The 17,916-nt window shown below is 38.9% G+C and overlaps 1 protein-coding gene across 8 annotated transcripts in view; it reads right to left on the bottom strand.

Moving 5' to 3' along the window:
- The window catches only part of adgrl3.1 (adhesion G protein-coupled receptor L3.1), a 200,303-nt gene that overhangs the window by 146,162 nt on the left and 36,225 nt on the right, over positions 1–17,916 (bottom strand). For all 8 annotated transcript variants that reach the window (XM_037532789.1, XM_037532791.1, XM_037532792.1 and 5 more), the window contains exons 2-3: positions 5,759–5,909; positions 1,005–1,218 (exon numbers count right to left, since the gene is read on the bottom strand). In XM_037532789.1, the coding sequence (XP_037388686.1) occupies positions 1,005–1,218; positions 5,759–5,885 (341 nt within the window). In that variant the 5' untranslated portion in view covers positions 5,886–5,909. The remainder of the gene's footprint in view (positions 1–1,004; positions 1,219–5,758; positions 5,910–17,916) is intronic.

Here is a 17,916-nt window from a genome sequence, read left to right as displayed (position 1 = left end):
TAACTACTCTAAACAAGTTATGTTATGTGGTTATAAAGGTGAGAAATTAAACTGCACAGATTGTTGCAAGGGCTTCAGAAATGTGTGTGCTTGGATTTGTTTAACTCTGTGTGTGTGTGTGTGTGTGTATGTGAGAAAGAGAGAGAGAAAATGGGGAAGCTGCAGATGTTAATGAACTCTACAGTGCAACTAATCTTGGCCATACAGCCTTGCTAATTGGAGCTCACAATCTGATCTACCCCGGGGCCACGTGTGTGTGTGTGTTTGTGTGTGTGTGTGTGTGTGTGTGTGTATGGCAGCTGGCCACACATAGAGGTGGTACATTATATCATCCAATCGCAGAGTTTAGAGATGGTGTTCTCACACTCACCCATTTTTTTACATTAAGTATACTCACACACTAATATTTTACTACATTTGTGGCATGTTGCACTTTAATGGCACTGCAACAAAATAAAACTCTTCCTAAATCTACTCCTAACTTTAACCACGTAGAGGAAAACCGTGTCTCTTTCATTAAATCTTAGTTTAAAAAGCTACAAAATAATAAAAGGGACAGCATTATGTCATGTTTGTTTATTTGAGCTTGAGCTGAGTCTGTCTTCAGTTGAGAGCTTCTAAGTATTAACAACTAGAAAGCAAGCTGTCCAGCCATTTAGGCCACTTTATGATTGTAATTTAACAGTTACAAACATTAAAAAAGTAATTGAAGAAGAAAATTATATATTTAATTGAATAAAGAAACAGCAAGAATTTCTTTTTTATATGACCATTTTTGTTCCCTTTTTTGTCCCACACTCTATCACATCAACATGAATAGGGTCAGCTAAACTGCTGTGGGCTGTATGAGTAGTCAAATGAAACTAATGTCACAACTATGATGAATTCAAAATGGTCTTTTTTTCTAAATTAGTTTCCATATATGGACTGCATGGAGTGGAAAGTGAATGGAAAACTATTATTTTTAAGAAAAAGTATGTTGCTCAGTGTGTGTGTGTTTTTACCTGAAGCCCATAATCTTATAAGCATCTGGCAGATAGCAGCGGGTGTTCTCCATCTGAGCAGGGTCTGAGTCACAGATCTTGTCGTCTGTGCGTCCATAGTTGGCGCTCTCGATCATGATGACGTCAGTGCCAGGGCAGCGCAGCTCGATGGGGTAACCCTCACAAGACAACTCACGACGAACCACAGCCATTGGCACAGGAGCACGACTCAACACTACAGAGAAAGAGACAGTGAAAAATTCATGAAATACACGGCTACACAAAAAGCCCAATGTGCTTAGTTTATGTGACCCACATTAAGCCACAACTGAGAGAAGGTATAACATAACAAAACTGTTTATTAAGTTCTTATTAAGTTAAAATTTATTAAGTTTATTAAGTTCTTATCATCTTAAGTTCTTAAAGTTCATCCTAACCTTAACCTACACCTAACCTACCTGGCAACCTGTGGAGCCTTTCCCTACTGACCAGTTCATCATGTCTCCATTTATTGGTGGGTTTGGTCAGAGGATCAGAAGCAGCCAGTGTGGAAGGGTTTCAAAACTCATTAGCCACATAGAACCATTTTGGTTGTAACCATACAATCAAGGAGAACCAAAGAATGTGGTTTTAAGACTCTTTTAAGAAAATTGCTGTCAAACACTGCCCACAACATTTAAAACAAAATCGCCCCATGCCTTCACCCACCGAGTACCATCTTGTATTTCAGCTGAGTGTCATCCTCATCATCAGAAGAGATGCAACAGGTGACTATTAGCTCTCTGAGGCTAAGTTGAGGAGAGCAAGTGCATTCTGTCTGAATAATCTGCTCTTTACTGTCCCCTCCCTGCTTTGACATAAAGGAAAGAAACTGTACTTGATTACAGATGGAGTACAGTCTGTAATTGTATATCTGTATGGCGGAGCTGAAAGGTAGGTAGAGCTTATAAAGTGGCCAGTCAGAAGAAGAACAAAGCAAGTGTTTTGACTCACAGTTAAGTCACATGTTGACTCACAACTGTACTTAGACCCTAAACTGTCTAATCTGACGGATATAACCAAAGTGCTACATGTGCTATATGCAATAAATGTGGCAGAACTGGTGAAGCACTTTATAACACACAAAAAAAACTTTTTAGACGCTAGTCTGGATCATATGTTAGCTAACCCAAAGGCTACTATAGCAAAGCTGATGTATACCTACTTTTAGTAAGTGACAATCATTTTTAACCAATAATGCCATCCCAGACAGAAGGCTACAACACAGGCCATAAGGCTGTATACACTGTACAACGTGTGCTGCAGTGCATCCTATATGAACAATATAGCAGGTTTAGCTTAATTGCTAATACCAATTTGAGACTAAACCAAAGCTCAAAACCAAAGACTTGGACTTGAACATCATGGCTACTTGAAGATGGCTGCCACTACTGTTTCCGAACGCTATCCACATTTTTATGGATGACCGTATTTTCCACAAGCAAGTCGAACTGAGAGTATTCAACATTTCAGCACGGTTTGAGGCAAACATTGTGTATTTTGCATCATGCTAAGTGCTGAGGTATAAGTTTCCTTGACTTAATCGTTTTCTTAATTTCAGTAAGCATTTCTTATGAGGTTTAAACTGCAAACTGCTTCTCTTTAACCAATTAAACCATTTGTGCTCAAAGAATGGATTTGATTGGTTCAGACTACCCTCAGCTTAAGGATAGCTGTTTAACTTTTAGTTCTATGTTTAGTCACTAGGCAGCACTGCAATACGGTAACTAAGAAGAGCAGGTTCTAGCTACATGCATTATAAGCATAACCATAAACTGAATTTAAAGCGTTTGATGATGTCGGCAGTCAGTTTGCACAATGCTAATTGGTAAGACTTCTATTATTTGTGTTAAACAACACTAGCTTTGTAGCTGGGACTGCCACCTCGGCCATGGAAATTCAAGCGGACAGGTAGCTATAGTCGTTTGGGCAGCTCTGATCAAATTATATGCTCTGTTCATTTTCTAATAGAACATGAATATTAATCGTCCACAGAGAAAACTTTTTATTTGCTGAATTCAACACATCAAGGGGGAAAATGTTTGTGCAAAAGTTACGGCATGTTATTTTTTCAATATGTTAAAATCCGTGAATAAATAGAAATAGTGCATTAAAATTGCGGAAATGGAATATTCAAGTGTGTTCTCTGTAGAGTATGTGTTATTTTCACAAATCAACAAAACCTAATTTTATCAGAGGTATTCAAATTTTTGCATACTACTGTACATAAAAGTCTAAGGCAGACAGATGTCAATTCACCTGCAGAATCAAATCTCACTGCAGTTTTCCCAAACACTTGTCCATTCATTCAAGGAAATAAAGCCCTTTTATTCTATGTAAATAAACTGACAAATAAATAAGCAGTTTATAGTTAAGAAATACTAACATATGAAAATGCTTGGACATGTTGTGAATGGAATGTTTTTTTCCTTTGTCAGGGAACTGAAAACCTGAACAATCCGGGGAAATACAGGACAGGTGGCAAATCTACTCATAGTTAACGTGCAAAACTAAAGAAATTTCAGGCGCCAAACATTTCACAGCTGATCGACTAAAGTTGGGCTAACAAGAAATTTGTGTACATTTGATTTTCAGCCAAACTACCAATTTAAATGCATTTGCCTTCATTGAGCCATCTCTCAGAAGTGAGGGGCTCAAATAACTCTCAAATGTTTTGCTTGATTGCCGCCCGCTCTGCTTCACTGCATCAAATATTTGTTGCTAATTGCCTTGCTAGCGCCAAAGTGGAATTTCATAGGGTGCAGGCATCCTTTCCTAATTCAAGACAGCTGGAATTGGAACTAAGTCTTCACTGACTCTCTTTCTCTCTCTCTCTCTAAGACTCACACATTTTGAAGAGTCTATAGGACGAGAAGGATGAGAATGACATCAGACTGTCTGCATTAATTAAATCCGCACTGGGAAAGAGAAGCTAATTAAATCTCACTCTGACGGAAGCAACTAAAAACCAATGGGGCATTAGGGAGACAAACTGTCAACCAATCAGAGCTTAGTATTGAAGTGACGTTGCTCGGATCCACTCCCTTGGGTTTTCTGACTGACAAACACACAAACACAAAGACACACGCACTCACAGAGCGCTCTCTGAAGACACATAAAGCGTGCTTGCTGGAGAAAAATGCAGTGAACAGCAGAATGTGTGTGTGTGTGTGTGTGTGTGTGTGTGTGTGTGTGTGGGTGTGTACAATGTAAATTGCAGTGAGAAGGGTCATCCTTGAAGTGTGTGCTCTAGTGGATGGAAGGTGTGTTATTTAGTCTAGGCAGTGTGCGCATTAGATGGTTTTCTTCACTGACTGTAGCTCAGCTTCTATGCCCTTGAGATGTGCGGAGGAGACGGAGAGAGAGAGAGAGGGAGAGAGAGAGACAAAAAGAGAGAATGGAAAGGGAGGTGAAAAGAAAGGTGATGGGAGCTTTGGGAGTGTAAAAAGAAACACGATATATTAGCAGGCGATATATTTTTTGTCGATAAACAGGAAAATGAAATTATTAGCATAATGATTAGCACCGTTAGTATGGAGCTAAAAGTGCACTGGAGTCATAGTCAAAATGTGTCTGTAGAGTAGGGAAAAACACCAGTGTGAGGCCAGTGTGTCCACTCTTTGCCTGCCATTATTACTTTAGATGACTTGCTTTCAGTTTTTCAAATCTGCAGGGACAGTCTTCCACACGCCCAAAGTTCAGTCTGAGAAGTCGGTTGCATTTTCTCTTTCTTACAATACAAACAGGTACTGATGTTGCGGTCTGGACTCTAGAGTGGTCAATCAATTGTTCTGAGAACACCAGCAAATCTCTTTGTTTGCTTTGCAATCTTCTTTATTTTTGTCTGTTTCCATTTCTCAGTGTGGGCCTCTTGACAGCTTCACATCCTTTCTCGACAGTTGTGTTGTGTTCTTCTCACAGTGAAAGGATGGACAGAAGCACTTGTGGATTTCTTCAGATCAGAAGCAAGAGCGGAGCTTGATCTTTTAATCCTTTTTAACTTTTGAATATTTTTTTTGATTCTCCTGAAATATGAACAACTTGTACTTAGTGGCTACGTTTCTGACCACCTCTCCTTAGGTGAGAGGAGGAAAAGCATGAATGAAACAGAAGGTTCTTTTCACATCCTGAAAGGGCATCACCAAAGCCCAATTCCCAAGTGCATTGTGAGCTTAAACCGTTACCCTAAGGGTTCCCTTGAGGATGGACACACACACACACACACATTCAATGCGTCTAGACGTCTGCAGCTATGATTATTGATCTGCTAGATACTTTTTCAACTGCTGTCTCAAACTTATAAAGAGACTACCCACACACAAACATACAAACACACACACATGTTTGTCTTGCTAAGTGGGGACTTACATAGGGTTCTAAAGAGTTTTGCATTACAGCAGCCAAATATTACTACACTTACATAAAAACCTAACCCTAAACGTAACCTCAGCATCCAAAAGGCTTTTCTTTCTGCTCTTTTAGTTTTTTTCAAAAATACAAAGAACAAAAGTTGTGGTGAAAACAACACATGCTCAAGTGAGGATCAGCAAAATGTCCTCACTTGAGTAATCGCTTCATTGTGTAGACAACACAAAGTGATTAGCACTCATATATGACTGGATTTTAATAAAAGATTTTAGTCAGAAATGCTAATGATGTTTACAAGGAAGAAAGGTAAAAAAAATACATAAAAAATTGATTTACAGGTAAGAATGACCAACATTTTAAAACATTACCAAGCATGACGGGTGTGAAGAATGCAAAGAGGAAGAGTAGGTGTGTCGACCACATGACCCCCGAAGGCCCCATTGACATCTGCTCTGACTGGCTGCTAGAGCTCTGTCTTACACTCCTTAGAGCCATGGAGTTCTCCTCTGACACACACACCTGAAACACAGAAATAAACACAAGTTAATATTTTTTATTAACCTCACATTTCTACTTACTTAACAGTTCATTTGATTCTGCTACGATTCATATGAAGAGCTACTGTAAAGTGTTTTTATGTAGAAAACCAAGGACAAGTTGAATATGCTTTTCAACATGCTTAGTCATATTCTCATATTCACATAGCAACACCATTTGCAAATGTTCATAACAGATACATATTTTCTGAGATTTACATTCAAGACTGCCTTGGCACCATTAAAACAACTTTTTTAATTGTGTTTTTTCAATTAGTGAACTGTTTGTGTAAGTCACAAGGTGTAAATTCACACCTATATTATTTACCTCCTGTGGGCTCTAATGCTTTAATGTGGGCTCTAATGCTTTAATGTGGGCTCTAATGCTTTAATGCACAAGATCAGCAAGATATAACACAGCATTACAAGCAATGAACTGAAAAGAAACAATAAGAAAAGCCCATATCCCCCCAAATAAATTCAGAATTGTTTATTTTTTGGAACCTTTTATTTACAAGTTCATCAATAAATTGCTGTCAAATGTCATGTTAAATGTCAGATGTCATGGTAAAGGTGAAACACATTTTAAGTTTTTTGGTCAGAAATAAAATTTGCATGTTTAACTCTTTCCATTATATTTATTATGATTAACATAACCACATACTTAGCCTGTTACAATGAATCCCACTTCTTGGGTAAGGAAGATTCTGAATTTTTCAATAGTTGTTAACATTTTAAAAATAGTACATTATAATTTTTGATAATTCAGCTTCTCTGTAACGTAACACCTTCTCGTATTTAAGAATGTCTGACCTCTATACTCCACCAGAAGGCAGTGTTGAGCATACTTCTTTATGATCAGAGTGCCTAAGTTGAGAGGTCCAAAGAAGAAAACATAGAAAGACTACTGCAGCAAGCTAAAGGCTACTGCACAAGAGATACACCATATAGGAAGCATTGCGGAACAGTGCCAATGATCTTTATTTTACACTACTTGTTTAGATTTAATGTCATTAAATATTTGGAAATGTTTTTGTTAAATTGTCAGGTTTGCCGTCAGCTAATGAATTCTTTACAAACTTGCTGTTCTTGTGCTAAAAGGTACAGGTAAATAGGCCACATTTGACTTTAGCTGAGGTAGCAGGCCATTTGCATAAGTCTTTATATTAAAAACTGCTTTAATCAGTGTAAATTTTACACCACTATTCTAAAATTTGTTGAATAATGCTTTACAAATTTGAATATCAAATTTGAGGAGTGGGGCTCTTATATTTGTTAAATGATTAATTACAAATTAAAATGTCAAATTTAAAATGTTACAACTTGTAACATTTACACTCTCATCACTGATTTGTTTACAAACAGCAGACGCTGTGTTTATACGGCAACAACACTTCCAAGCTCGTCATGACAAATGGCATATACCTACATAAACATTTAGAAAGGCATATTCCAATAGACATTGTCTGCCAAAAAAGGCTGCTTTTGTCAAGGTTGATGTTAAGTAGACTTAGCGCCTAAGTCAAGAGACATTTGATTTGTTCCTAACATTGAGTTGTTGTGACACTTTCTGGGTGAAATAACAGCACCGTTGTAGCTTATGATAATGTTGATCATGTGGAATAACTGAAATCTAATAAATCATTGCTGTTGGAACACAATCTCATATCTTAATTATTAATGTTTTTCAATTTTGTAAGTAATTTGAAACTGCCAGCTGCTTCTCCCATTGTACCAAAATTTATCGCCAACGGGCAAATAGAAACAGCCTAAAATGACTTTGAAGAAAATCTTGTTAACTTCCATTGAAAGAATGGTTTTTGCTTCTCTTGTAAAGGTATTTTCAGAGACACCAGGTTTTGTTCCAACAGCCACAAAATATTAGAACAACTTATGAACACTGTCCTACAGTAGAGGGTTATCAAAATTCTAATTTTGCTCAAGTACTTTTTAAATTCTTAAGTAAAAATATGTTGCAATGTGTGGCCTGCACCCCACCCCACTGTCATGGATGTGTGTTTAGAATTACACAAAACATTACTGAAAGAGTGTGTTCAACACAGGCGGTACTGTATGGCTCATGAGAGAGCAGGATTATAAAAATCAATTAAATACAACAGAGACTATTGATTGTCTGTGTGTGTGTGTGTGTGTGTGTGTGTGTGTGTGTGTGTGTGTGTGTGTGTGTGCATGCATGTGTGAGAGAAGAGGGACAGAACAGAAGACAAGGCAAAAGGATGTGACTAAGGCTTCAAACAACACCCCTGTGAAGACATGATATGGTGTAGCTTTGCGTAATGGAACAGCTTAATGCATCTTACCCCATGCGCACACTCAGACACACACACACACACACACACACACACACACACACACACACATTTGTCTTACATTACTTGATGTCTTGATTACCACTGATTTCCTTTGAAAATCTCCTCTGGAAACTAATGTATTACTGTAGCCAAGTAATATTACACCTAAACCTACCCTAATCCTAATCTTAACTTTAGTATACGACATATTTCTCTTGCTCTTTTAGTGTTTCCTAAAAAAGGCACATGTTCAACTGAGGACTTCACTTAACATCTTTGCAACAACAGCAAGACAGGCACATACAAACACACACACACACACACACACACATATATATAACACATATATTATCATATACTCAAATAGTTGTAGTTAAACAGTGCATATAATGGAGTACTCATGTTGAGCTGGCCATAGGATCAGGAGATTTCACACAAGTGTCAGTCATTTGAGAAGGTGAAGGAACCTCCTGAAATTCTCATGGACAAAATTGTCAAAGAACATTCATAGAGTAAAGCTACAGAGCAGCAGCGAAGACCCTAAAAATTCCTCTCACCACAATTTGTTTGACAACATGCAAATGGAAAGTTCATGGAATCATAACTAATCACTCCTTGGCGTGAGCAATGCAGAATTTTACAACGTACTCTCAGATTACTGATAAGCAAAGTAAGAGAGAAGCCAGCAGTCACTCGAAAAGAATTGCAGAACCTGAACGACCTAAAAGCTGCATTAAGAACAGAACACTTAAAACAAAAAGCAATGAACTGCGACACAATTATTTCTGGTTTTACACCTCAAACATAACTCCTATGCAAAAAAATGAGTTTAAAAATTGCAAACAATTACATGAATCAGAACTCTTTGGGAACAATGTACTTCGGTGCACACAGTGTCTTCCGGCGTTCTCAAGACGAAACAAAAGTAGAAAAGTAGAAAAGAAGACAAGCATTTCATCAAGACAATGATTCCAAACATACAGCCAAAATAACTCAAGACTAGTTTCTAAATAAAGACAAGGTTTATGGAGGATTTTCAAACTGTGAGTCCATCAGAGGAACATTCAAAATCTCTGAGAATGTCAGATGGTTTGCCAAGAGAAAGGAGCCAAGCTCAAGCCACCATTGCAACAAGCTACTTTCTTCTTAACATAGGTTTCTCAAAGCCAACAACAGCAATGCAACAAAGTAGTAATGTTTCTCATTTATGGTGTCTGAATACATTTTTCCAAATCAGTACTTTAAATGTATTTATTTATGCTTATGACTACATATTCTTGTTATATTTTTAATTACAAAGGCAAAAGACATTAGCCTTTATTCATCCATTTTGCATATGGTCAAATTTGACCCTAAAATGAGCATACATACATTTCACTGGCAGTTTTGTCACTGAGCAATTTTATCTTTGGCATATTTAATCAAACTCACATCTGGTTGGAGTGCATGTGCGTGTTTTATGAGCTCCCTACCAAAACATCTGCATGAATTAGGGCAAGCACATAAATGATGAGTAAATGATGCAGTAGTAGCCTGGCACTTCATTTCACGCACTGAAGCTGATTCATCATTCGTTTGAATCTCTGCTTGCTTCCATGTTGTATGAAAGTTGCATTGGACGCAGAGAAGTTTGTATGTCATTAACTATGCACTCTCTATTACATGACTGATGAATAAAGGCCATTACGTGTGTACATTATAAATACACTGCTCAAAAAAATAAAGGGAACACTCAAATAACACATCCTAGATCTGAATGAATGAAATATTCTCATTGAATACTTTGTTCTGTACAAAGCTGAATGTGCTGACAACAAAATCACACAAAAATCATCAATGGAAATCAAATTTATTAACCAATGGAGGCCTGGATTTGGAGTCACACACAAAATTAAAGTGGAAAAACACACGACAGGCTGATCCAACTTTGATGTAATGTCCTTAAAACAAGTCAAAATGAGGCTCAGTATTGTGTGTGGCCGGTATGACCTCCCTACAACGCCTGGACATGCTCCTGATGAGGTGGCGGATGGTCTCCTGAGGGTTCTCCTCCCAGACCTGGACTACAGCATCCGCCAACTCCTGCACAGTCTGTGGTGCAACGTGGCGTTGGTGGATGGAGCGTGACATGATGTCCCAGATGTGCTCAATCGGATTCAGGGCTGGGGAACGGGCAGGCCATTCCATAGCTTCAATGCCTTCATCTTGCAGGAACTGCTGACACTCTCCAGCCACATGAGGTCTAGCATTGTCCTGCATTAGGAGGATCCCAGGGCCAACCGCACCAGCATATGGTCTCACAAGGGGTCTGAGGATCTCATCTCGGTACCTAATGGCAGTCAGGCTACCTCTGGCGAGCACATGGAGGGCTGTGTGGCCCTCCAAAGAAATGCTACCCCACACCATTACTGACCCACTGCCAAACCGGTCATGCTGAAGGATGTTGCAGGCAGCAGATCGCTCTCCACAGCGTCTCCAGACTCTGTCACATCTGTCACATGTGCTCAGTGTGAACCTGCTTTCATCTGTGAAGATCACAGGGAGCCAGTGTCGATTTTGCCAATCATGGTGTTCTCTGGCAAATGCCAAGCGTCCTGCACGGTGTTGGGCTGTGAGCACAACCCCCATCTGTGGATGTCGGGCCCTCATACCATCCTCATGGAGTCGGTTTCTAATGTGCAGACACATGCACATTTGTGGCCTGCTGGAGGTCATGTTGCAGGGCTCTGGCAGTGCTCCTCCTGTTCCTCCTTGCACAAAGACGGAGGTAGCAGTCCTGCTGCTGGGTTGTTGCCCTCCTACAGCCTCCTCCATGTCTCCTGGTGTACTGGCCTGTCTCCTGGTAGCGCCTCCAGGCTCTGCACACTATGCTGACAGACACAGCAAACCTTGCCACAGCTCGCATTGATGTGCCATCCTGGATGAGCTGCACTACCTGAGCCACTTGTGTGGGTTGTAGAGTCCGTCTCATGCTACCACGAGTGTGAAAGCACCACCAACATTCAAAAGTGACCAAAACATCAGCAAGAAAGCAGAAAGGCACTGAGAAGTGGTCTGTGGTCCCCACCTGCAGAACCACTCCTTTATTGAGTGTGTCTTGCTAATTGCCAATTATTTCCACCTGTTGTCTGTTCCATTTGCACAATAGCTCTGAAATTGATTGTTAATCAGTGTTGCTTCCTAAGTGGACAGTTTGATTTCACAGAAGTTTGATTTACTTGGAGTTATATTGTGTTGTTTAAGTGTTTCCTTTATTTTTTTGAGCAGTGTGTAAATATGAACTGGAAGTATATTGAGTAACAAAACCAGAAGTGCTCATTTCCCCTCACTGTAGACTGTATCTGCAGTGAACACTCGCTCACACACAAAGCATCTAAAACATATTAAAAATAAAGCACTCTCGCAGTCTCTGTCTCATTAAACTTACATAAACACTCTTACACTCTCTCTCTCAAACACACACACACACACACACACATAGCGAACTCTTCTCCTTTCTGCCTCTCTCACACACAAACACATTCGACACCCTGTCTGTTTGATTGATGGTCGCTTAACTAAAGTGAACAAGGAGGTTTGGACCAGATGTCCCACATTACAAATAGGCACATATGGGCATATGCCCACAGTACCCGTCAAAATTGTGTGTGTGCATGCGTGTGTGTCAGTCTGTCATTTAAGCATCTACTCAACCTTCCTGACAATTTCAACTTTGTGTGCCAGAGAGAAGAAAAAAAGGGGGAGGTGCATTTCTGCCTTTGTCTTTTTAACATATGCTTATGCTAGCAGTAAAGTCTGTGTGCCTTTGTCCTATGAACATATGCTCGTTCTACCAATCAACTGTGCTATTATTCCATTATTTAGCATGAGCCCACTTTGCCATATGCTTATTTTAATCACTTAATTACCCAATTATCTTTTTCAGAGTGACCAGCACACATAGCCTACGGCAGTTACAGTACCTACTAGCTACTTCAAAATAGCCACCATTCACAAGCAGGTTGTAATTAGCAAACCGCTAATAGCTCATTGTGACTGCATGTTCTTCTAAATGAGGTAACTGTTGGTCATTTTACACATTTTGGACTTAATACAGCAACTAGCTAGCAGCTAGATACTATAATGTGTGAAATACACTAGTAACATTTGAAAAATTCACTGTGGATCTAAATATTACAAACCATTAGCCAAAAGGTACTTTTAGATGTTTTCATTATTTCAAAAATTAGGTGAACAAGAAGTGAATAAAATATAAACAATACATTGTAATTGTGCATTGTATTAAAATATGCTGCAATTATCTTTCTGTAATTTTACAATGTGAAAATAATGACATTATAAATAAGTTATCTGTAATATACAGTCAATTTAGAATCAATAAATGAGCAAACTCTGCAGTATTTCCTTTTCATCCTAAATTTCACTGACATGAACAAGTTAAGATTAAGAATCAAACATATACTATACGCACAAATGCATGTAGACACCTGACCATCACGCCTATATGATTTTTCTCATGGGCATAACCAAAGAGTTGCCCCTTGTCATTGTAGTTAAAACAGCTTCCACTCTCCTCCACGTAGGCCACTGCACACCAATTCCTCCAACATTGCCTTTATGGACCTCTTTTTGCGCACAGGAGTACAGTCATGCTGGAACAGGAAAGGGTCTTCTGCAAACTGTTGCCGCAAAGTTGGGTGTTGTAAAATATCTTTGTAATCTGTAGCATTAACACTACCCTTCATGGGAGCTAAGAGGGCTAGCCCAGTTCCTTAAAACAAACCAGCCCCAGACCATTATCCTTCCCCCACCAAACTTTACTGTTGGCTTGATTTTATACACCTGCTATCCACTCAACAATTAGGAGGGACTTTTGGCAATATGGTACATACTGAGGAACATGAACCAGAGATAGCTCAACTACAACTACATAATGACTACTACTTCTAAACAATTAACAAGGTTATGGTAGAGAAGGGTTAGCTTCCTCTTAGGAATGCAATGTAACAGACAACAAAAGCAAACTCTTTCTTCTCTGATGAAAGCTAATAGCATATGACAGGCCTGGAACATGCTATATGACAGCAGGAAGACGGGTTACAAGGTAAAGTTAAGGAGCTGGTCATGGCATAGGCCTCCTTGTGTGTCTTGTTACGGTGATCTACATCTACTATAACCTTTTGACCTCTAATTACCCCCCCGCAGCAATTTAGGCCCAGTAATGAGAGAAGCAATGGGTCTCTCTCTCTTTTCTGTCCCCCATTCATTCTCCCTGTCTCTTGTTCAATCTGGTGATCTCCTTAATGAACACTCCCCAACCTCTCCCTTTGTGCCACATCTCTGAAAGTCCCTTAGAGCTGTCCATCCCTAATGCGGACCCCTCCCTAAACCCCTCCCTAATGAGCATCTGTCTGAATTTTCCTCTTCATCAGGGCACTTCAGTTATAACACAATCAGAAGGACAGAAACATGTCTACTTCTCTCTCCCTCCATCTCTCTTGTCAGCTTCCTGAATTTCCAACCTTAGGTTAAAGCTGCATGACACTGGCAAAATATCATGTTGGGATTATACTGCCCCATGCTGTGATTGCGATATGCCTCCTGAGATACTGGTAAAACCCTTTAAAATTTAAGATCCCTTTGGCTGTTCCAGATTCCTTTTATCACCTGCAACCAGAGCAAAGGTTTGATGGGGTACACTAGGGGGTGCCAAAAAACATAAAGACAAAAATCATTCCAGTGGTAAAACTGCCATCATGTCTGATGTCATTATTACAGCTTAAATAAACACATACAGCAATATATGTGGACTTTCTTTAAAGAGCCTATGTCCTACATGTTTCCTGGATTTCATTTTTTAATAAAAAATTTATGTGTGACATTCGTACTGGTTTATGTACCAAAAACAGCCAGAATTAATTTATATGTCACCATTTCCAAACTTTCCTTATCTTTTAGAATTAAAGAAGCTATTTTCCTTATTATGCCTTTAAGATGTATATAAATGATCTCTCTTCTGATTGTCTGATGCAAAAGGAATTGAAATGTTCATTTGTATAGTAAACCCTTATTTCAGGAAGGCAAAAAATAAATGGTTTTGTAAGAGGTCAATGTGACATTGATAGTCTATTATTTTAATCAGTCATACTTATTTGTTGGATCACATGAATGTCTTCACATGCTGTGAACATCCACGTGATGCAATAATCGTCAGGAATAAGAATGGTCAAGATGCCTCCAGCAGAGAACAAAAAAGCTCTTTCATATTGCAGCCTGTGATTTCAATTAAAGTCCCTGTAGTTACTGAATAATAAGCATTAGTATGTAATAAGCCTGGGATTTTATAGGGGGTTAACAAATGATTCTGCCTGATAATGATTAAAGGGGAATTCCACTAATGTTTCAAAATTGCTGCATAATTCATTATGCAAAGAGAGTCATTCCGAGTGGTTCGATGTGAAATGGTCCAGTATGCATCACAAGTGGATTTATTGCTCTGTTTCACCCCATCTTCCTACATAAGATGGTCTACTGTGGTTGAGCTGAAGCCCTTTTCTCAGAGCATGCTTTTGGCCCTGCCCTGATGGGCTGATTGACAGGTTAATGTCTATGAAAATGAAAATTCACCCAGGCTAGATGCATTTTCAAGATTACTTTACCACAGAATGAGCAGAGTAGGAGAAAGTATGCAATTGTAAAGAGGAGAAGCGCCCTTTCCCTTTTTAGATGTGAATTTTGACATTGTTAAAGCCTGGTGTTCTCTTTGATAGAGCAATATAATTATCTTTTTGACATCATCATTGCATAATTACCAGAAGTATAACTACACAATCATGGAAATACATTTTCATTTAAATCTTTAAATAAAGCTACTTAAAAAGCACCTAGATCTCAGTAGTGTCAGTACTAATACCAAACTGTTAATTAAAATATTGAATTTAAGCCCAGCGTTGCACATGTGGGAAATTTCAAGTCAAGCAAAGAAATTTTGGTATTGATGTGCTTCCATAACAGCAGTGCCTGAGTTTTATAAGTAATGTGCAACTGGTAAAACTGAAAAAAAAAAAAATCAGTTTTCTTTAGATACTATTTTGCCATAGAATACCCTGCACATGTCACTCAACCACAACTGTACTTAAAAAACATGAACTCTTCAGGCCAAATCCTTGTCTCAAACACAAGGCAAGAACAGTCATTACCATTTTATTGTCATAACTTTCTGTGATGTAGCTTTTAGAGGCATTATACACTTTGACTTTGGATGTCTGGTTCCCATCACCACAACCATGAACTAGTCTAAATCGCTACGTTTCTCTAAAATGGTGCATTTCACACCCCTCCCTGAATAATGTCCTACACCTTAAATGATTTCATTATGCAGAAAAAGTAAGGGGATATACGGTGTAGATGTGATAACTGTAAGGAGGAGCGAGGAGGCGGACGCATACGCTGAGATAAGCGAGATTTATTAGGGGCAAATCCAGGGTCGTGGTCAAAGCAGTCCAGGGTCAATCAGCCAACACGGACAGAACGAGGGTAAGACATGACAGACGGCAGAATACAACTGTTAACACAGACATACACATTCAACAGAGACCGGTACCATAATACAAAGACTGGCAAACACAAGGGGCAAACACAGGGCTTAAATACACAGGACAATGAGGGACAGGTGAACACAATCAAGGGCGGAGTAACAAAACCAAAACAAACGCACATGGAGTGGGAGGAGCCAATCGTGACAATAACATATAGCCATTAATTCTGAACACACTTCTGCACATTTTAATGAACAATTACTGTTTATTTAATGACTTTACCATACTGAGGGGAAATAAACATAACATGTATATGTAAAGTTATGTTACATTTGATGTGTTGTACTCTATATGTTAAATTACCATATTTAAGTTTGTTCTGTGTAGAGGAGGTGTTATTTTGGAATGCTGCACACTATAAAGACGAGGAAGAAAAACAGAGAAACAGAGATCCGTTGTGGCAGTAGCAATCTGAGGCTCAAACACACACACACACCCACACCCCCCCCCGCCCCCCCCCCCCCCCCCCCCCACACATATACAAATGTTTGTGAAAACATTTCTAATGATAATCTGGGTCACTTTATGTTCTGATGGCAGTCGAATTTCTGAAAAGCAGTCTTTACTTTAAAGTCCTATAAATCAGTATTCATATTCTCAAATATTTTAATAATTCACACATAGCATCGCAGTCTCGCTCAAATCACTATTCTGCTTAGTCTCCGAGAGGCCAACACACACACACACACACACACACACACACACACACACACACACACACACAGGCACATAGTTGAGAAGAGAAGTAAGGTTCTCGCCCCTAAGCTCATAATAGATTCTGTGTCTGTGGCTCAGTGCTGCTCTATGCTGCCTGCCAATAAGCACAGCGCTCTTCTGATTCATCTTTTATTACTCTGCTCTCTGTACTTTTTAAGCGCCACTCTTCGAATGAGCCATAGAGAGAGACTCTATTCATATGCCGAGAGAAAGAAAGACTCACACACTTATACAGAGCACATACATGGACAGGCGCACACACAAAGACACTTTCATAAACATACATTTGCATGCTGTAACAGCCGCTCCACTAAAAGCATGTGTGCACCCACACATCTCGTGCACATGCTCAGAACTCCTAACAAAGGAAAGGTATTTATACAAATCAAATGTGATTATTCCTACTGTTTTGTCAAACAATACTTTGTTTAAGTGTCATTTCTCTAAAATGTATGTTCATAAGTGAAGAATTTCAATATTTTGTACTGACAGGTCTTTTGATATTTTATTATTTAATCATTCATGTTTTGTATTCTATACTAATCTTACAGGAAAACTAATTGGATGCCCCTACGATGGTGCAGAAAAGTTGTTTTTTTTTTCACCTTTCAGGCGGGACCAAGCCTTCCTTCAGAAGGTAACATTCCTTACGTGTATTTTTATGCATGTTCTGACATATGAACATTTAAAAAGGGAAGGAAAATGAATATAATAAAATACAAAACACACAAAAAAGTGTATGCGCTCACCTGAGGATAAAATGCATTACATTAAATGAAAATGCATGGGTGAATCAACTATGTAAGAGTGAATAAAATTGTCATAGGACCAACTATGTGTCTATGTCTGGCCATAGCTACAAAACAAAAAGCCAGCCTTTACCAGCTGACTAATTAATAAATTATCATTTCAATTTTATGTGAAGGCTAGAAACTTGGCTCTTGATGCTAATGGTTGCAACAGCTGAATAGCATAGTGGATAACACCACACATTATAGAACAAGATTCCAATCCCTATGCAGGCAGGACTGACTGGGAGTTTTGCTTTGTCTACTTCTCAAAGTTGGTTTACATCAATCAAAAAGATTACTGCAAGGTAAACAAAGCGCAAATCTCTAACCTCTGTATTTCCTTTGGAGGCATAACTTGCAGTAAAGAAAAACTGCAATATATCCCAATGTGTCATGTCACAATACCCAGTCTATCATACATTTTTTTTAATCAAATTAGAATCGTGGGTCAAGTATTGTAATAGTCTCATAGCTGTATGGCCTCTAGAGATTCCCAACTTAATACAAATATATCCATCCATCCATCCTCTAAGCCGCTTCTCCGTCAGGGTCGCGGTAATACAAATATATGT

Source organism: Pygocentrus nattereri, chromosome 22 (assembly GCF_015220715.1).
Source record: "Pygocentrus nattereri isolate fPygNat1 chromosome 22, fPygNat1.pri, whole genome shotgun sequence".
In the NCBI taxonomy this organism is placed as follows: Eukaryota; Metazoa; Chordata; class Actinopteri; order Characiformes; family Serrasalmidae; genus Pygocentrus; species Pygocentrus nattereri.
This window is presented reverse-complemented; position numbering and strand designations above follow the sequence as displayed.